This window comes from Aspergillus ambiguus (genome assembly GCF_047715705.1).
Source record: "Aspergillus ambiguus strain CBS 117.58 unplaced genomic scaffold BDV59scaffold_54, whole genome shotgun sequence".
Taxonomy (NCBI): domain Eukaryota; kingdom Fungi; phylum Ascomycota; class Eurotiomycetes; order Eurotiales; family Aspergillaceae; genus Aspergillus; species Aspergillus ambiguus.
Genome location: NW_027395567.1, coordinates 97,737 through 117,609, shown reverse-complemented (window position 1 = coordinate 117,609; position 19,873 = coordinate 97,737). Strand labels below are relative to the sequence as shown.

The 19,873-nt window shown below is 53.4% G+C and overlaps 8 protein-coding genes across 8 annotated transcripts; 4 read left to right on the top strand and 4 right to left on the bottom strand.

Annotated features, from left to right (window-relative positions):
• Positions 1-45: 45 nt before the first annotated feature.
• Positions 46-980, bottom strand: BDV59DRAFT_196397 (DUF3632 domain-containing protein; the record flags this gene model as incomplete). The annotated part of the gene is made up of 2 exons (XM_073692710.1): positions 46-542; positions 599-980. The coding sequence occupies 2 exons, from the start codon at positions 978-980 to the stop codon at positions 46-48; spliced, it is 879 nt and encodes a 292-aa protein (XP_073543327.1).
• Positions 981-2,024: 1,044 nt separating this feature from the next.
• Positions 2,025-2,524, top strand: BDV59DRAFT_196396 (Ribonuclease/ribotoxin; the record flags this gene model as incomplete). Its single annotated transcript, XM_073692709.1, has 2 exons — positions 2,025-2,176; positions 2,233-2,524. 2 exons carry the CDS (start codon positions 2,025-2,027, stop codon positions 2,522-2,524), a joined length of 444 nt encoding a protein of 147 aa, XP_073543326.1.
• Positions 2,525-2,645: 121 nt separating this feature from the next.
• Positions 2,646-6,481, bottom strand: tof1 (putative DNA repair protein (Tof1)). Its single transcript, XM_073691420.1, has 4 exons — positions 6,345-6,481; positions 6,058-6,295; positions 3,883-6,003; positions 2,646-3,831 (listed from the first exon to the last, which is right to left on the bottom strand). Exons 1-4 carry the CDS (start codon positions 6,426-6,428, stop codon positions 2,834-2,836), a joined length of 3,441 nt encoding a protein of 1,146 aa, XP_073543325.1. The 5' UTR covers positions 6,429-6,481; the 3' UTR covers positions 2,646-2,833.
• Positions 6,482-6,753: 272 nt separating this feature from the next.
• On the top strand, positions 6,754-9,316 carry BDV59DRAFT_211061 (3-hydroxyacyl-CoA dehydrogenase; the record flags this gene model as incomplete). The annotated part of the gene is made up of 4 exons (XM_073695715.1): positions 6,754-6,882; positions 6,937-7,036; positions 7,103-7,810; positions 8,011-9,316. 4 exons carry the CDS (start codon positions 6,754-6,756, stop codon positions 9,198-9,200), a joined length of 2,127 nt encoding a protein of 708 aa, XP_073543324.1. The 3' UTR covers positions 9,201-9,316.
• BDV59DRAFT_138443 (uncharacterized protein) lies at positions 9,287-12,556 on the bottom strand. Its single transcript, XM_073687115.1, has 2 exons — positions 12,459-12,556; positions 9,287-12,406 (listed from the first exon to the last, which is right to left on the bottom strand). The coding sequence occupies exon 2, from the start codon at positions 12,322-12,324 to the stop codon at positions 9,373-9,375; it is 2,952 nt and encodes a 983-aa protein (XP_073543323.1). The 5' UTR covers positions 12,325-12,406; positions 12,459-12,556; the 3' UTR covers positions 9,287-9,372.
• Positions 12,557-13,558: 1,002 nt separating this feature from the next.
• Positions 13,559-15,657, top strand: BDV59DRAFT_188461 (uncharacterized protein). The gene is made up of 2 exons (XM_073691419.1): positions 13,559-13,930; positions 13,987-15,657. Exon 2 carries the CDS (start codon positions 13,988-13,990, stop codon positions 15,473-15,475), a length of 1,488 nt encoding a protein of 495 aa, XP_073543322.1. The 5' UTR covers positions 13,559-13,930; position 13,987; the 3' UTR covers positions 15,476-15,657.
• A 296-nt stretch (positions 15,658-15,953) lies between these two features.
• BDV59DRAFT_138398 (60S ribosomal protein eL13) lies at positions 15,954-17,247 on the top strand. Its single transcript, XM_073687114.1, has 5 exons — positions 15,954-16,047; positions 16,172-16,205; positions 16,304-16,350; positions 16,466-16,624; positions 16,682-17,247. The coding sequence occupies exons 1-5, from the start codon at positions 16,045-16,047 to the stop codon at positions 17,117-17,119; spliced, it is 681 nt and encodes a 226-aa protein (XP_073543321.1). The 5' UTR covers positions 15,954-16,044; the 3' UTR covers positions 17,120-17,247.
• Positions 17,248-17,375: 128 nt separating this feature from the next.
• On the bottom strand, positions 17,376-19,324 carry BDV59DRAFT_206035 (uncharacterized protein; the record flags this gene model as incomplete). The annotated part of the gene is made up of 2 exons (XM_073694732.1): positions 17,376-18,321; positions 18,375-19,324. The coding sequence occupies 2 exons, from the start codon at positions 19,322-19,324 to the stop codon at positions 17,376-17,378; spliced, it is 1,896 nt and encodes a 631-aa protein (XP_073543320.1).
• Positions 19,325-19,873: the final 549 nt, after the last annotated feature.

The window sequence follows — 19,873 nt, the reverse complement described above, 5'->3', positions numbered from 1 at the left end:
AGAGAATAGATTTTCCAGTCTCAGTATCAAAGCGTAGTCCAATATTTAACCCTGTTCAGCCCCCTCCATAGCCAGAACAGCACGTCCAGCAATCTCCCTTGTATCTACATCAACCAACTCGCAATCTCTGATGGCGCAAAACTGATCTTTCCACAGCTTCCACCTGTTATCACAAAGCCCCTGTGTGCCTCTGTAGTTGACACTCAGTTTAGCAGCCTCCTTCTTCGGAAGCGCCCACAAAGGGCCCCCATGCGTTCCTGGGATATCTTCGTCCCGTCCAAACAAGGCCCGTCCAGCATGGATGACCCACACCGCGGCGACAGCTACTTTGCACGAGTGATCCTCCACAGCGGTAGGGTCTGCCGATGCGATATCTGGGGTACCGCGGACGGGAATGATGGCGCCCTCAACAGCCTCGCTCAGGGCCCAGATGGCATGCCTTTCCAGTGAAGTAAGCCTTTGACCGAGGATTCGAGCGGCATACGCCTGTATGTTCAGGAACTTTTGTTTCTTCGCTTCGTCGCTCAAATCAGTAGGTAAAGCTAATAGTGCCGTTAACTCCTCGTCAACCATTTCACACCTGCGTATAAAGATTTACCTTTCCATCTAGGTGGAAATTCAGCATCAAAAAGCGGCATATCACTCCATAGTTTGCATTCATCTTGCCAGATGATGATGGTTCGTGATGGAAGGGCTGTCAGCTCTTTAATAATCGCGACTAGCTTATCCTGGGCAGGATCATCGTGAGAAACCTGGCTAGCGAAGCTGCACAAGAGCTCCCAGAAGCACAGGAGAAATCCTTCTGGGTCCTGGTCAGGATTTTGTGTCATGTACTGTGTGTATACTGCATCTAACGCATGGGCTGCGTCCTTTGCGGAAGTGGCGGGGGATTGCTGAATGCCATCCTCGACGATCCTCAAGATGTTGCCGTCGAAAGAATCGGGGTTAGGGTCTTCTAGATGAAGGTGAATGGAATCCATTATGTGTGATGGAGACGTTTGGGGGATGGAAGAAGCTGGTAGGAAGTCAAATATCACAGCTGAAGCTCAAAGAAAGTCGACCCTGGATTAGGTAAGACCGTCCTCAGGCAGCCATCTCAATAACTTGCAGTATTTATCTCAGTTCAAGAATAAAGCCTGAGAGATGAGATGTTGTTATCGCTTTTGCTTTCCGATTTTGGGCCATGCGGCCGGCTGGATGCTGCTACCATGCTACCTCATGCTTATGTCATTGGCACGCCCCTGCCCTTATGGAGCTTTTTAGGCACATCCACCTTTTTTGTATATACAAGTGGCCTGTGCCATATGTTACATGTGTTCTCAGCTGACAGTATGTTGCAGAATGTTTAGGTTACCCCAGAGAGCACTCCCACTGTAGCCATGATAAGGAAACATTGTACAACCCATACAGCAAACATCAAATGCTGAGGCAGAGAGAATTTCTGCTATATCTCCAATCCAGTGTATGGCAAGGCTCGTGTGGGATCCAGGAATAAGAAATTATGGATCAGGTGGTGGAATTCTTTGTCAGTGAAGTATGTCATAATACACCGGTTGTCATACAGATATAGTTACTGGTAAGGGTTTGGCTTTGGTGAGGAGACAAATGAAAAAAGTCAGCAAGTTTCAATCCATCAGTCAGTAAGACATTAATGAGATGTATACAGAGCAGGTCGGTTTGGTGTAGATTCCGGATATAACTTGGCCGTTGGGGTCAATACCTGCATTATCCACGGCTCGAATCTGAGGTTGATGCACAGTCTACTTGAGTATCTTATGAATAATTTTCCAAGGTATACTGAGCACGAATATCCACTCCACTGTATATCATATAGTCAGGGCCCAGTGATCGTTCAATGCATGTCAGCTCAGTCTTTTTCTACAATATTCAAACAGTGTAACCACAAAGATCTTTAGTTAAATAATCTATTATACCTTTCGCATAGTATAAGAATAGGCCATTTAGCATTGTAAGTGGAAACAGTCTTCCAGACAGCCGATTCGCCCAGCTCAATACGCCGAAATATGGTGTCACTCAAGTTCATCCTCGCCGTTTCGCTTGCCATATCTTCTGCACTGGCATCCCCAACGCCTACCGATTCAGCTATTACTGCAGGCCAGGTAACCTCATCCATTCATACCTATCTATCAGGACTAACGCATACAGACATATACCTGTAAGAAAGGGGACAACAATGATGGCGCCCTGATCGGGAAAATTTCCCCAAGACAGAGCAATAGGATATTTCCGTGAAGCCAAAACCAAATCGGGCAAAAGCGGATATCCCAAACGTTTCTACAATAATGAGAAGTTAAAGTTCCAGAAGGGCTGCAGAGACAAGAAGGTCGAGTTGTGGGAGCTCCCTGTCTTGGATGGTGGGAAGAGATACCCCTATGACAAGCCGAAGAAGGACGCTCCTCCTGGCTCTATGCGTGTCTACTATACCAAGGATTTGAAGTTCTGCGGGATTGGAACCAAGTCGAATCCCAACAATTCGGGCAAAGTGCATCTATGCAGGGTCTGAGTGACATTGACGGGATGTACGCCTTATTAAGCCCAGTTCAAATCACTCGTTTTTTTTTTTTTCTGTAAACTTTGCATAATGCAATGTGATTTCAAACTATAGATAAATCATCGTCGTAGTGGTTGCATTGTTACTGAATTGCGATGAACTACTTAAGATGGATGTATATTTACACGATACCCGTCTCTTTTCTTATGAAGAATCTCTTTAATTTCTTGATAGAGCCCACTGAGAGCCTACCATCCTTTATTTCCAACGCCCAACACCATACCCAGTCATCACTGTACATTAATGTAAAACATATCTGTCTTACTCAGAATCACTGTCAATCACAAACCCAGCACGCATTCTTCGACGGCTCGACGCAGCAACAGGGGTGTCGTCCTCATCCTCTCTAGCCTCGGAGGGCTCGCCTTTGTCAGAAGCAGAAGAACTCTCTCTGTTCCGGCGGAAGGCCAGATCGTCCTCAAAGTTCAAATCATCGTCCGAGTCATGGCCATCATTCTGCAAGGCTGGTGAGCCGGGCTCTGAGCCGCCCATAACGAGATCATCGTCGTCTTCAATATTACCATCCTGTCGCTGCCGCTTATTCTGGCCTTCCGAGTCTCCAGCAATAAGCAGATCACTACGCCGCTTGCGCTGGGTCTTTTTACCTGCCTTGTTTGCAAGCTCTTCCACTCGTCCAAGGAGTAAAGCTTCTTTGATTCTTTCCGATTGTTCTTTTCTCCGGGTTTCTTCCAGCCGGAAAAATTCTTCGTCGGCCTCGTCGTTACTCTCCTCGTCACTCTCGTGGACGTACAGGTCGCTCTTGATCTTGGCCATTCGATAGCGTGCGTTCTCCAACCGTGCACGCCGACGTTCTTCGATTGTCTGCTCGTCAAGTGGCTCCTTTTCTTCGTTGCTTTTACGTTTCTTGCGCTTCTGCTTGAGTTCCTCCAAAGCGTTGCTCTTTGACCGAGGGTTGGGTGGGAATAGGAACTCGGGAGTATCTTCACCCTCCGAGTCGTTTCCGAAGTCGACTGTTTGGGTCGGCTGCCAGTTTCCTCTGTCTTCTCTCTTGTATCTTCGTTGAAGCATCTGATGTGGTTCGCGGTCGAAGACTCCCGGAAACGGGGTCTCTAAGCACCTATCGACCGTTGATTTTATCTCTCTAACGTCTTTCGATGTCAGGTGCGCCGGAACAACCCAGGATGCTCCGAGAATATCTTCGACTCCGAGTCGTTCAAGCTGGACCAAGGTCATGAGAAGACGGAGCTTGGCATTGTAGAACATCTCATTCTTGCAGTCGTCATTTGGAGGTTTGACAGCTAGAGTAATGTTAGCTTGCATCTATCTTGGGCTTGGTCAAGGGTACATACGAATCATGGGGTTAGGAGCCCTTGAGGCCCTCGTGCCTTCTTCAATCTGGCCCGCTTCTTGGATTTCAAAAGCTTCTCGCTCGTCTGCCGCCGACCCTAGCACGTCACTTAACCATGAGACTAGATGGGATTTCCGGTCCTTGACCAAAGCTCCGATGACAATATTGATCTTGTCCTCTGTTGTCTCCGCGTCGCTGGGGATGACTTCCAGCTCGGCGGGGGGCCTCTTGGTGACGGAGATTGTTTGCTTCTCATGTCCATACTCGAGGTAGAACATTGTAGCGTTGATTTTGCTGAAAAGCATTTCCGTGATTAGGACCGGACGCTGTTCGATCTTCTTAACCATGCGCCGTACAATCTGTCGGACAAGTTCTTCCCATTCCTTAAAGATCGGCTTGCTCGAATCCATGGCTCCCGGGCCCTTAATCATCCGGTAGAACAGCTGGAGGATGTCGACACGGAACAGCAAGACACTCATTTCTTCTTTAAATGCAATTCTGTAGAAATACCGATGGAGCCGTTTTAATTGCTCGGGATTCAATTCCCGATAGAATCTGGCGAAAGAAACGAAGGTGTCGACACATTTTTGGTTGCAGAATTTGGCCGAAAAGCGCTTGAAGTCGAACTTGCGCTCCTTGGAGACCCTTTCAGCTTCCATCAATTCCTCCTCTTCGGAGTCATCCCCTTCTTCCTTGTTCTCATCGGCGTTTTGTTCAACCTGCTTCTTTCGCTTAGCCCGTCTTCGTGATCGGATTTGCATGTCGGCATTTTCCTTCGAGTAGCGCTCCAACATTCTTAAGAATACATGTGAAAGCTCTGTGCAAGCGTCCAGGTAACCATATCCCTGATCCTTGTATCCGCGGACGATTGCAAGGATGCGGTCATGTGTTGTCTCCTCGTAGAAGATGCGGTTTTGTATATTCTCCGCAATCTCTTGGTCCTCTTCTAGTGGAGATGTCGCCATTTCCTGGACAGTCAGCAATATCTGAGTGAAGCAGCGCATTTCAGCATTGAGATCGGCCCAGTCCTTTTGGTCAAAGCTATACTGCATAGACCGGTTCAGGAAAACAAATGTTTCCTGGTTCAGGACACTCGCAATGAGGGCAAAGCTGTCGGGCTCGAACTCCTTAGTGCGGTTTTCATCCTGGGAATGCTTCTCGCGTTGACGCATCCGCCGCGTACGTTCTGCATCTAGGAACCAAGCAACTGCATAGAAATATTGCCGCGAGTTTATGTCCATGACTCGGTCCGCTTCACGTTCGATGGCTTTCCGAACATGGGTGAAAAGAGGGTTGAATCCGGAATCCAAGAATTCCTCCACGAACGTCCGGAGGTTTTTGGTGGCGGTTGGGTTGAGATGCACGGGGGTGTCGAAGTCGTTGTTCACGACGGAGAGTTCTTGCTTCTGGCGTTGCTTGGGCTTGTTCCATTTCTTCGTTTGGTCCATCTTGTACAAGGTGGCCTGGCTATCTTTGAGCACATCTTGGCCAGACACCGTGGACATTTTGGCATCATCACGCTTGACCCAGATCATTGTGCCGAATCGGCCATGCCGCGTTGGCGCATTTTTGGCATACTCCCTCCGCAAGGATGTCTCTCTCTTGAGCAGGTCACCTAGCTCATCCGTGCGCTTGACACTTCGCTGGGCGTCGCTCATGAAAAGTTTCTCCACGTCTACACCTTTGATAAGGTGGAATATAATTTCAAGGAGTACCACATCCTGCATGGTGAAATCATCACCGACGTTTGAACACATAGTAAGGAGAAGAGCAAAGGCATCTTGCTCCTGGAAGGCGTTGATCGTGGCCGATCTCGATGTTTCTTCTTCGTCGCCCTCCGCAGCGAGCCGGGAATTGGTGGATATAACAGCAATATTCCGAAGGAGATAGAGCATAAGCTTAAGGATACCTTCGTCGCGGGTCGTCCGTTCGGACCGGGAGACGGCCATGCTGGGGAGGGCGATGCGAATGACGGCTCGAAGAAGGGTCGTGCTACCGCGACTGAGAAGTCCTCGTTTATACAGAACCTGCACGTGTTGAAGATATGGGATATGACGCAGATGGTTGGCTGGCATTTCGGCATGGACCTCCAACGGCCAGGTCAACGGCACTAGCAATTCCACTGTTTGGGTCAGTATTGCTAACTGCAGTCACGCTGCGAGATTATTTCACTTACTGCATGCCAATGCAATCCGGGACATGTATCGGCTCTGTTGATTCCCGTTCCACCATACCGATAGAATCGGCAGGAGGTCACCATTGACCAGGTTCGCCTCTCCCAAGCATCGCGCAACATCCATGCGATTGTATTTCTCGTCGAACAATTTCAACCAACGTCTGATATCGCGCAGACAGGCCAGCGCATCATCTCCAAGCATGTATTTGTCCGCGTCTTCGCCATTGAAACCTCCCAGCTACAACACCGTCAGAGCTGAGCACACCAATGAAGCAATTCGTACTCACCGCAGTCACAAGACTGTAGACATGCGCGCGGACGTCAGGGTCCACGACTTCGACCGACTGGCCGAAGGCTAATTCCTCGTCCATACTGGACTCTGATTGTGGTGTCCTCGCCGCTCTCCTACAGGTTCAGTCGGGACATCGTCGCCGGGCAATCATCAACGGTCACTTTGATGAGATGCGCGCCTGCAGCCAATGAGAACGCGTCGTTCACGCGTCGCCGTGTCTCGCGGAGATCGGCTATTTAGTTGTTCCGAACAGCCGAAGATAACCGATGACGTCGGATCACATGAGAGCCGCCCGCGGATAATCAACATCGGATGTTGTCGTTATAGATCGACCTGTTTCCTCCATCCCGTGTCTTCTCTATACCCTGTCGGATTTCTGTGGATATTTGCTGTTGTCTGAAACCATGCTGTCTGCCTCTCTCCGGAATATTGGCCTCAGAGCCCCCTCAATTGCCTTTCGTTCCTTCAGCACCACTTCGGCCGTCCATGCTGCCGAGGTTAAGTCCCTGGGCGTCATTGGAGCTGGTCAGATGGTATTTTCAGCCCCCTTCCTATACACGTTTCGTGCGATTACTGATGCTCCCTAGGGCCTGGGAATTGCACTCGTTGCCGCTCAGAAAGCCCAAGTTCCCGTCACTCTGATTGACAATTCGCAAGCCTCTATAGATAAGGGACTCAAGTTTGCCGGTACGTGCCCTCTTCGCTGCAAATACTCGTATCATCTCCGTCCACTAACATCTTCCCTCCCTTTAGACAAACTCCTCGAGAAAGACGTCTCCAAGGAGCGGATCACCCGGGATGCAGCAGATGCCGCGCGCTCCCGCATCACCACCAGCCTGAAGATGGACGACCTCTCGTCGGTGGACTTTGTCATCGAGGCGGTCCCCGAGATCCCTGACCTGAAGACCTCCATCTTCTCGCAGCTGTCGCAGATCGCGCCCAAACACGCCATCCTCGCCACGAACACCTCGTCCATCTCCATCACCAAGATCGCCGCCGCCACGACGACCAACCCGACAGACCTGCAGGCGCCGGCCCGCGTCATCTCCACCCACTTCATGAACCCCGTGCCCGTCCAGAAGGGAGTCGAGATCATCTCCGGCCTGCAGACTTCCCAGGAAACCCTCGACACGGCCATCGCGTTCGTCCAGCGCATGGGCAAGATCGCCTCCATCTCCGCCGACTCCCCGGGGTTCCTGGCCAACCGCATCCTCATGCCGTACATCAACGAGGCGATCATCTGCCTCGAGACGGGTGTCGGCGGCCGCGAGGACATCGACAACATCATGAAGAACGGCACGAACGTCCCTATGGGTCCTCTGACCCTGGCCGACTTCATCGGTCTGGACACCTGTCTGGCGATCATGAATGTCCTGCACCAGGAAACTGGCGACAGCAAGTACAGGCCCTCGGGGCTGCTAAAGAGAATGGTCGATGCCGGCTGGATGGGTAAGAAGACCGGTAAGGGCTTCTACGATTACTGAATCTGTACCGTGAAGATATCCTAGATTTGTATTAGCAATAGCAAATATGAAAAGTCCATTCACACCGTTCCTAATTGTAACAGTACGATATAAAGCGAATTCATAAAGTAATCCTTACTATACATGCAGAACTTGTTTATCCAGCATGCGCAGGTGACCCCGCAGAGCCCTAATCAGCGGCCCCGCATCTCCAACCCAAAATTTCTCCCGCCGCCCGCAACCACCAGCACCACCACCCAACAGAACCACCCTTCACGATGGCCGACAGGTTCCCCATAACACTCACGACGTCCATCACGCTCGCGGAGCAACTCCGGCAGGCGCTGTCGGCGCCGACGACGACACCGCCCGCCGACGCCCACGCCGGCAAAGACGCCCTGCCGCTGCTATCCGCGGCCGCGACGGCGCTCAGAGCGCAAGTAACCAAGCTGTCGCTGCTGGCGATCACGGCCCCGTTCACACCGTCGGCGGCGGTGTCAGTCCTCAGCGATCTGAACGAGTCGGTCCTTCCAACGCTGGCCAGCGCCGCGCTGTTGGTTTCCCCCGAGTATCATACGAAGGCGTTCCAGACGGAGGTGCGGGAGTTGACGAAGACGACGTTCAACGAGGTGCTGGCGCTTCTAGGGGAGGTGAAGAATGTCTCGGCGAAGAAGGACGAGGAGAATAAGGCGCAGAAAAAGGAGACGGATCTACCGCAGGCGGAGAAGGATGTCGTTACCGTTGCGACGGGGCGTGTGTGGAACTCCTGCGATGTGCTGGTTGATGTTGCGGCGAAGGGGGTGGTGGGGTTTGTGGTGCGTCGCGCGGAACAGTGGAGGGATCTGGTGCGCGATGCAGTCGAGGAGATCGAGGAATGGGATCCTGACGAGGAGGGGGATGAATTCTTCGATGAGTTGTTGAGCGACGACGGGAAGGCGGATACGGCGGGGGATGACGATGACGACGAGGAAGAGGAGGGGGAGGGCAGTGCCGCGCTTCATGAGCAGAAGAAGACGACGCTGCGCATCCTCAAGCCGGTTGCTCAGATCTATCCTGTTGTTATCTCGCACCGGATCAAAAAAGCCGTCGAGTCGCCGGAAGTCGTTAAGAAGTTGGAGTCGCTGATGAAGCATCTGCAGCGCATCCCGGAGGGTATCGACGAAGTTGCTGGGGCACTGTACGAGGAAGACTGGCAGCGGTGCACGCAGCACCTGCGCAAGGCGAAGGCGTATGCCGTTCAAGCTGTGAACCTGGTGGTTTCGCCGTTGGATGCTTCGAGTGCTGAAAGCCAACAGACAGACGACAAATTTGCCACCTGGTCGAAGACATGGATGAAGGTCATGGATGAGGTTAGCAAACCTGTTGATTCTGCGGGTTCGGGGCATTGAGCAAAGAGTTCAGAATTGCACATATGTACAGTTGATCTATAGACAGTGGCGGGCCTTTCGAGCTTGATAATTTGCCCCGAGAGTTCCCGAATAAAAGATATGAATTACCCAAAATATCATATGTACATAGTAAGATCACCCAGATAACTCTTCTCACGACATATCCATCGTGTCAGCCTTCATGCTCATGATCTGGCTCCCACTGGCTAAGCTCTTCAGATGGTATCCGATCCTTTAGCCATTCAAGAATAGATTCTGTCCCTTTGGCCACAACCTGCCACCGGGGAACCCGGAAAGTGTTGCCTGATACCTCGAACCGTTTGAGAGCTGACCCATCGCCCCAGTTCTTGCTCGATCCTTCCGCTCTAAGTAGGCCGAGCTTCGGCGGCAATGAGGATATGTTGTTATTCCCTACGTCCAGGGCTTGGAGTCCCTGTACAGCATCAAAGTCTAGGCTATCGAATTGATTATCCGCTGCCAAGAAAGTCGATAGGCTCGGATAGCCGCGACGTACAACGGGTAGAGGTCCAGAGAGCCGATTGTATGAGACGTCAAGAACCGTGAGAGATGGGGCCGTGAGGTTAGACAGCATTGGCTCAAGGGTGGTCAGGCTTGTTGCGCTGAGATTGAGTGTTTGGAGACGTGGAAGGTTGACCGGCGATGTGAAAATAGATGTACTCTCCAGTTGGTTATGTGACAGATCGAGGTCTATCAGGCTGTGCGAGAGGAAGTTCAGAGCCTGGATAGGGACGGTACGCAGGTGGTTGTGCTGCAAGAACAGACACTTCACGTCATCAGGGTTCAACCTCTCTAGAGCTTGGATATCTAGATCTTGCATATCAGTGTGCGATCTGTCGAGGACACCTCCTCGTTTGATCTCCCATGTAGCCGTTTGAGATGGAGTCTCCGGTGCTAGAGTGAACTGGGTGACCACAGAAGCCTCATCGTCATCTGTATCCAATGGTTCCGGTTCGCATCGATTCCGCAGATCGCGCTTGAGCTCTTCCGTGCTGACGTTGAGGAACTTTCGATCCCTAAGTGGGTTGTTCGCAATCCGAAGCGTGACAAGATTGTCCATCAGACCAATCCGTTCGTCCAGTTTTGAGATGTCGTTTCCGGTGAAGTCAACGTTCCTGATGTTTTTCAATTGGGTAAATCCTTCCGGGAAAGCTGATAGGCGATTATCTTCGGCTGACAGAGTTAAAAGTGATTGCCAAGAGGACACGTCCGGGAGGAGTTGCACGCGGTTTATGCTGATTGATAGATACTGCAGATTAGGGAGTTCGAGGGTGTCATTTTCAGACAGCGCCGTCAGAGAATTTCCGGCCACATCAAGATTCTGCAGTGTCTCGAACTTGGAAACAGAACGCGGTATCAGTGTTCCTGACAATCTGTTCCTTGGAGAATGGAGGTCTCTGAGTGGAAGTTTGCTTAAACAATCCAAAGGCAGCGAAGTGAGCTGGTTATTACTAACATTCAAGACGCGGAGGGAGCTCAGCTCTGCAATATCATCAGGAACCGTGGTGAGCGAGTTTTCACGCAAGTCTAAGGATTCCAAGTTGGTGAGGCGTCGAATATCCGAAGTGAGTGGCCCTTGTAACTGGTTCTTTGCAAGCCTTAGATCTCTCAGCCACTCCATTTCCGTCACAATTGCTATGTCTTCCATTTTGAGATTGTTGCTGGAAAGATTCAGGGTATGGAGTCGTTGAAGCCTTCTGAATCCAACAGGCAGGGATTGCAACAAGTTTCCGTGCAAATCGAGGAGCTCTAGCCCGCCAAATTGGTTTCCCTTCTCGTCAGCTTCCGGGTCCAGGTTGTACGGATCAACATCAGGAAACGCCGAATCTGGAAGCTCGGTAAACTCATTGTCTGCCGCGATGAACTTGACCAAATCAACGCTCTCGTACCAGTCAGTGGACGAATCAGGATCAAAGTCGTACATCGTCATGACTTCCTGGGGTAGTTCCTTGAGAGACATCGCCGCGATGTTCAAGTGCCCCGATGTCCGCCCCGATTCAATACGCTTCCGCAGAACGCCTTTATTCGGATCTTTCGGGCCCTGATTGAAAGGGTCTGGTGTGTCAAGTATATCCCACGACTCAGTAGGCGGGGGTTTGGCAGGAGCCTGCATTGCCGCTTTCTTTGCAGCTTTAGCTTTGGCAATTGTCTCCCTCAATGCACTAGACGATTTAGCAGCCTTTCTTGTGTCTAGTTCCGATTGTTGCTCTTCCGAGAGATCGGTCGAGCTTGGTTTAGGTGACGGTGATTTGGTCGGAGTGGAAGCTGGCTTTTTCAAGAAGGAAGGTGTATTCGTCGGGGTCTTCCGTGTTTTCTTTACTTGGATCGATTGCCGTGGTGTCTCCATGCCGGAGCTATCAGGAATTCTGGTAGAGGGCGGTCGGGCGATCGACTTGGTGGGCGTCACGTCGCCATACGCACTTGGTCTTGGAGACGGCCTCCGTAATTTCGAAGGGCTGTCACTAACGTCCAGGGAGGTTTGCTCGATGGGCACATTGTTGGCCGATAGCGATGGTCGAGACCTGGATGGCAGCCGAACGGCAGAAGTAGGCTGGGAGAGGAAATCATTTCCACTAGGCTGGCGAGATGACGATCTAGACGGCGATCTTGAATAGCTCGTAAGAGAAGACGGTGGTCGAGATGGGGAGCGAATTGGGCTCTTCGCATTGAAGAAGCTGGACTTTCTGGAAGATGCGGGAGAGGGAGGAATTTGAGCTAGAGTCTCAATTGTCCGCTCCGACAAGGAAGGTCGTGCACGTCCTCGAGCTTCCGCATCCTCTGCGACGCTTTCGATCTCCGGATCATTGGCTTCGTTGATGACTACTTCTTCAAGCGCCGATCGTCGGCCGTCACTTCTCCCTGTTCGAGAGGTATCTCTCTGCAGTCCAGTCGATGTCTTGTTGGGAGAACATTTGGGGAACGGTTTTTTAAATACGGCATCTTCCGAAGGCCTCCGTAACTTAGAGTTGTCGAGACCAGGGTCAGATCGCAGCTTTTCGCGGGAGGGCGACGGCCTGATAGGTTTGGAAGCGGATGACGTTGGTAACGGAAGTCGGGAAGCCAATCGCGGTATTCCGCTTGGGCGTGGATGGGCTCGCTGGTCCATGGTATGATTGGAATGTTATTGTAGGTTAACGGTGGATGTTGGGGAATGTTGTCACTCTTAATAGTCAACGCCGTTCATGATGCTGGTGCGGGGATTAGAAGATGTCAGAGGGCGAGGAGGATAGGAAAGAGTACCTGAATGATAAGTGATGCAGGGGGAAGTTCAAACAAAGACCGAACGACAGCTATGCAAAGCTCAGCATGGTTGACAGTGATCATCCAAGACACTCAGGAGACACTGTGGGTGGTGGTTCGGAGAGATTTATTGATTGTTTACGCCATAGGATGCTGATGCCTGGGGCAGAAATCGGTCTGGTCGATAGCGCTAGTCTCTGATTGGGCCGATCATTGGACCTCCAGATTCAGGCACAGACTGTCGTGAGATCAGGGCGTATGCCACATGGTGGTGTATTAGATGCTCATGTGGGTAGTGATCGGTAGATAGTTCTTCGCTGGTCTGCGTATGCGATGGTCCTATGATTTGTAGTCCAGCGTAGGAGGTGAGGCGGGATTCAAAATATATTGGTGTCCCCAAGTAGAGCATACTAATATTGTTCGGTTATTCTTGACACTGTCTCTGCTCAATTGGCTTGGTCATCACCAATCGAAGGTCTAATTTACTATGGACAAGCTTGGACATGGAAGTATATCTACCTATACCGGCTGACTATGACATCGGTGGTATCCAATGTACACCCACTATCTAGCCCAACAAATACCTAGGTATGACAATGACCATTGTGCCGAAGAACTACTCGAACGGAGTACAGTTAAAGACAGTGTCAACTACATTCAACCCAAGTACAAAGAAGCTATGTTGTCCTACCGTCACAATAAGATGAGACATTGCATTCCATACCAGTCATGGATGGACGTAACGTGCCTGCAAACATCAACCATATCTACCTAGGTCAACCGACTAGATACAAGATATTGGACTAGCTATCAACCCGCAACCACCAGCAACACCACCCCAACGATGTCGGAGGTCAGGATGTCAGGAACCAGACTGACTCGCATGGTTGCCTCAGTGACCCGGTAACCCATGGGGTTCGGCTTCTGTTTACTGCCCGGATCTCCCAACTAAGCCGCTTTCGGCAAGTTGGGGTTCTGGCGCGCGGCTGGGCTCACGTGGGAGGAAATCCCGAGCGGTCATTGGTCCAGACAGCGGAATCGCAAGCGACTTCCCAGCCTCCTGATGTGCGAAAGCCCGCCGCTTGCAACTTAAGGCATCAAGCAGTCGCCCGCACTCCTCCTTGCTTCTCACATCATCTCCATCCGTCCCATCCATTCGGATTCTTGCCTCTCCTTACTCCTCCTCACCGTCAGAGAGTGCCTTCGTCTGGGAATTTCTCCGTCGCCCATCTCGGATCTTTTCCATCACATCTGTCACAACGATCGCCTTGTGGACGTGGACGCCTGCGCCGCCCGCCCTATCAGTGATAAGCACGGACTGTCGCAACCGCAGCCCGTGGCTTCTTGATCGATCGACTGTGTGGAAGCGCCCTCAATCCTCAAGGCTTCAAGTCTGGTTCTCATCCTACCGCGATCGTTCTAGACTTCACCCGGCTCGTCAATTGGGTATTGACTAGCCTGTCTCATATCCGGTATGCGCCTGACCGCCCACCCGCTGCCCCGTCAAACGCAACTAACAGTCCCACAGTATGAGGACACTTCCCCACGGTCATCACATGTCTGGTCGGACCGATCTCTGCTCTATCATGTCGCAGGACGCCGAACCTCAGCTCTCGCAGGGCTCTCTTGCTCCCCCAGCCGAGATCGCCGTTCCATCTACTCCCAGCCAGCGCAAGAGCCTTTCGCCTTCGCCGGATTTGAGCGTGAAGGCTGCCAGTCAGGCGTCGCCGGGCGACAAAACCAAAGTCTTCTCCCCACCCTCACTACATTCATCTGATATGACCCCTCCGCCGTCGTCGCAAGTACCGGGAGCTCCCCTGCGCCGATCAAGGTCGCGGTCGAGCTCCTTCCTCGCCTCACCGCCAGATATCGAGCAGACCCTCTGCGTGGCATACGGTGCGTCAGAAAACCTACCTACTCTGGAGGACATCGATGCCGCAGACGAGACCAAGCTCCGTACGATTGCCAAAGAACTCTTGGGCGTAGCGCAAGAGGCCCGCATGTCGGCCTTACACTTTAAGCTGCAGAATAGTCTACTGTCGTTTACAAGCAACGAGGCCGTCAAGCGCGCCAAAGTTGAACACCGACTGGCTCGCCGCGAGGTCGAGATCCTGCAGAGTTCGGAGTACCGCAGTCGCCAGTCGGAAATGAAGCCACCCCCGGAAATCACCAACGTGGAGCTGGAGCTAGCCCTCAAGCGTAGTCAGGAACTCGAGAGAGTGAACGCCACCCTCGACCGACGGCTCCGGCGAGCGAAGAAGCTCATTGAACAGGAGAAGGACAAGTCGGACATGCTCGGAGAGGAGAACACCCTGTTGAAGAAGCGCATCCGCGACAACCGGGAGCACTTCTCTCGCATGATCGAGCATGGCTCCCTGTCGCCCAGCCCTCAGATCGACGCCCTCACGCCGCAACGGAGGTCGGCCCCTCATTTTGCAGACAGCGACAACAACCCATTTGCTGCCCTGCTTGCTGCGGACCGCGTTCTCAACCGGGAATCGGCCAGTGTCACTTCCACTCCCAACCAGGCGCGTTCCCAGCGATACCATCACCATCCGAATGGCCACGTCCGCGGATCTCACTCGATATCATCGCTTCCCATGACCCCGTCTCAGGCGCGCCTCGCCCAGCGAGACCACCAGTATTTCACTCCCGGTCGAGACTCCCAAGACGAGCGGCGGGACCGGGACAGCACGATCTCTGCGTCGGACATCGAAGAAGCCGAGACGGAGGAAGACGTGCCGGAACCTCAGTCGAGTACGATCTCCCATGGGATGTTCCGGCGCAATCCGCCGAGTTATCATGAGAGTGCTCGAGGACCGACAACTGCACCGAAGACCAGCACGTTGCTCCAGACGAAACTGTTTGGCCAGGTGAGGAAGGCCGGGGTGGAACAGGCTCCTAGCCGTCTTAAACGCAAAGCGAGTTTTGACAGTGCGGCCTCGAAGAAATCCAAAGCGGAGGGAGGGGTGGGTCTCGGTATTGACACTTGGAATGACAGTACCACCCGTGCATAAATTGGATGTGATTGCGGGACTTTACTTATGTTGGCGGTTGTTAACGCCTATGGATTGGAATTGCGTTTGGTTTCGGAAGATAACTGTTATGAATAATGAATGTATGGCATGGTGTTTGTTTTAAAATGGGTTTAAGATGTGAGTAAATCAAATTGCAAGGATAGATGGCAGTCACTTGTAGCATATACTCTGTTCACCAGTCTAAGATACTAATATGATGACTAAGCAGAATAAATATACCAATCTTCCACACCAGGAGATCAGGAGATTACCTAGGAGAGACTACCTAGAATACTACTCTGTTTCATTAAAATAGCCACAGCAGCATTTATACCGTAGATACCATCGTACCTATAGGTAGGAATGGCATACAGATGGTAACGGGTGTACGACCATTCCGGATTCGGCAACCAGGGTAGGGCTCGCTAAGCGAGGCGATGCGGCTCTGCGCGGTTGGCCACACCAAAAAAAGTTCCACCCAATATTGAAACGAGGAGTTTGCGAGATCCGACCAGCAACCACCCACGACGACGACGACAATCTCCCGGCCTTGATCCCCATCCGTCACAATGGTGCGTGAATGACCCTGGAATCCGTGCAATATGAGAAAATTCGACTCGTATCGCTTTTTTCCCACCCTTCGTTTGGGTTTTTGGGAGGGTTGATTTGACATACTGACCGTTCTGTGTGGTATAGGCGATCAAGCACAACAACCAGATTCTTAACCAGCGTGAGTACACCTTCTTCACGACGGATTGCGGCCTCCCAGAACTGGATTGGTAGAGGGGGGAAATTTTTTTTCGAACGCAGACTGATGGTTTTTGATAGACTTCCACAAGGACTGGCAGCGTCGTGTGCGCGTGCACTTCAACCAGGTACGATGCGATTTTTCCACGAACCCAACCCACCGACGAAAATTTTGCAACATACAGATATCCGCCGGAAAAGGGACAAAAAAAAATCTGAATGGAATGAACTGACTCGCAATAGCCTGGCCGCAAGCACCGCCGTCGTGAGGCCCGTCTCGCAAAGGCTGCCGCCGTTGCTCCTCGTCCGGTCGACAAGCTGCGTCCCGTTGTGCACTGCCCTACCGTCAAGTACAACCGTCGTGTCCGTGCCGGCCGTGGCTTCACCCTTGCTGAGCTGAAGGTATGGATGCGGTGCAGGAGAAGAGAATGAAAAAAATGGAGACTTACGATATTATAGGAAGCTGGTATCCCCAAGAAGCTCGCTCCCACCATCGGCATCGCCGTCGACCACCGCCGTGTCAACTACTCCAAGGAGTCGCTCGTCGCCAATGTCGCCCGTCTGAAGGACTACAAGGCCCGCCTGATCCTCTTCCCCCGCAAGAGCGGCCAGTTCAAGAAGCTCGACGCCTCCGCTGAGGAGGTCAAGGCCGCCAAGGCTGCCTTCGCCGCCGAGGGCAAGACCGAGGGCTACGCCACCGCCGTCAACGCCGTCCTCCCCATCACCAACCCCACCCTTGAGGACGCCGTCTCCGAGGTCAAGCGCGACGAGATGCCCAAGGGCGAGGAGGCTGCCTACCGCCGGCTGCGTGAGGCCCGCAGCGAGGCCCGCCACCGCGGTATCCGCGAGAAGCGTGCCAAGGACAAGGCCGAGGAGGAGGCCGCCGCCAAGAAATAAATGTGATTGTTCGCTGGTAATGATGATCGGGAGTTTCTTTCGAGATCGAACGTCCGGGATTAGTAGTGTACTGTGGCATGGCGTGGCGCCGCTTTTCTCTTTATAACCCTTTTTGTCCTTAAATCCAAAAGCTCCGAACCTCTCGAATGCAAATGTCCCATGTTACGCTCCGATTACGTGCAGTTTTGCTGTTGGATGGACTCGAAAGACAGTGGTGTAGAATTATTGACAAAGGGTATACGCGTATCAGAACATATCAAGGATGATGATTCCCAAACAAAACTCCTACAACTCCGTCCGTAGCCCGTATGAGAGCAGTGCCATCAATCCCGTCCGCCGTTGCTGCGAGATCAGATCGATTCTCGCTTAGAATCGCATGGAAAAGCCTCTTCGACTCTTGCTCGATCTTCTTCCCCGCACCCCCCTTCAGGTTCGGTGGCGCCGACACAGTGATTCCCGGTCGTAGTCGAGGCTCGCTCGCCCACTCGTCGATAGCCAGCTCGCACGAAACAATCAGTCGAAGCTCTTTCTCCTTGGACTCGAACAGCATGGATGTCCGTTCCAGGTGTGGCAGTACTCGACGCAGCTCCTTTCTTGTGAGAACGGCTGGGCCAGCCAGAGCCGAGCTCGGTGTAGGATTGCCTGGTCTCCCAACCAAGGCGGCATGATGGTCTTCGATCTGGGACCACACTTGGGCACGGGATATGGCCGCCTCCCAGTATCGGCTGATGCCCCAGCAGAGGCCACTCACGTCTAGGCTCATGAGCGGGTTGGCCAGTCTCGAGTCGATCCACCGTCGTAGATACTCCGGTGCCTTTGCCGCCAACCCAGGCACCGTGACAGACACCACAGACTGAGTCTCCGGGTTCGTCTCGTAGACAACCGATACGCTGTATAGTTTTGACGGGAAGGGACGTGGCGCCGACAGAGTCAGCTCGTGTCTCTCTCGAACGCCATCCGTATCTGCACTGGCGACGGTATTGGACTGGGCGGCGAGCTTGAGTGGCCCAAACACGGTCAAAAATGGGTCTGTCTGCAGCGACTGGTCCAGCGCAAAGGTGTTATTCGGGAGGGGATCCTCAGGGGTCTTGGGAGGGATTTTAGTCGAGAATGGCAGCAGCGTAGACAGCAAAGACGACATGGGCATGCTCTTCGAGCGAGCGTTGGACGTCGCCCGATCATCCTGCGACACCAATAATGAACTTGCAAGCAGTCAGCGCACGCCCACTCCACTCTAGGCCTTCTCATCACTTACATCAACTCATTGAAGTCCTCCGCATCTTCATCCCCGTCCAGACGACCAGACCACCGTTCCAACTCCGAGATATCCTTCTTGAGCCGCGCAACCTCCGCCGAAAGCTCATTCTTCAGCTTCCGCTTCTTCACCACCGGCTCCGGGAACAACGCCCGGCCCGTCATCTCAGTCGACTCGGACCGCTCCTCCGCATCATCGCCCGCGCCGTACTCGACCCTCCGCAGCTTCGACGGACTCTGCCGTATATCGACCAGTCGGCGGCCCACCTTCGTCCGCGCACTGGGGCTGCTACTCCCCAGCCCGACGGGCCGCTCAGGGGCCCTCTCCAGACCCAACTGCGTGGGCGTCGGCGGGAGATCGGGCTCCTCGTACTCCTCACGCAAGGGCGGCTGATCCTGATCCTGATCAAGATCCAGATCCAGATCTAGCCCAACCCCCGCGTCAGCGCCGACAGCGTCACTGAGTTCCGATGCCAGCTGATCCTCCGGGGCATTCGGGCGCGTCTCGTCGCGGCCCGCAGCCTTGGCCACCGTCGGCGACTGGAACGCCAGATCGGACGGGACGATGCGTCGCGACACGCGCCGCGGCGGCACCGCAAACGCCTGGATCCCGCTCGCCCGCCGGTTGGGCGATGTCTGGCTCGTGCGGAACGGGTCGAGCGGACTGCCGGCTACGCCGAGAGACGGCCGGAGGGCCTTTCGATCGCGGAGCCCGAACGGCCCTCGCGCGGCGGAGGCATCTTGGCTAGTGCGCTGAGGGCTCTTCGTCGGCGATCGGCTGAGCGCGCGCTGGAGCACGTCCGGATGGGAGCGCGCGAGGCTCGCCCGCGTCGGAGATCGGTATGAGGCGCGGTCGCTGTCTGGGCGGAGGGCGGGTGGGGGTTGTATCTGCGCGGACGCGTCGGCGCGGACGGCGCTGGATTTGCGCCGCTTGGGGGGCGAGGAGAACATGGGTTGCTCCTGTTTAACGTGAGAGGACAATCGCCGACCCGGAGTCGGGTCTAAGAGAGTGTGAATGTTGGTGGTGTTGATTGAGGGCAGAGCAAACAATGCGGTGGTGGACGATAACATCCATGGAAGGCGCGTTTGCAGTGTTTGCAGCATGACATAAGGGCCTTCCTTACTACTTGCGTCCACTCCTCGGCCCGTTCAACTTGCATCTCCAATTCTTCCCGATCCCAACTTCCCGCACAATGGAGTGTCGCTTCATGGGCGCGAGACGCTCGTTCCTCCCCCGACGCACACTTCTACACTCCTCCCCGACATACTCGCACTCCCTCCCAGCACAGAAGCAGCCGCCGTTGCTGCGAAGAAGCCATGTCCGCCCGATCACCGGACAAACGGGTGTAGCTCGCGCCCCCGACGAGTCCCCCTCCGACGCCCACCAGGCCTACCCGCTCTCGGGCTACTACCATGATATTCTCGCGGGCTCCCCGTACCGCCGACATGCGCCGACAGCGCGGCCAGTCGTCGCCGCCGCCGAGACACAAACGCAACCCC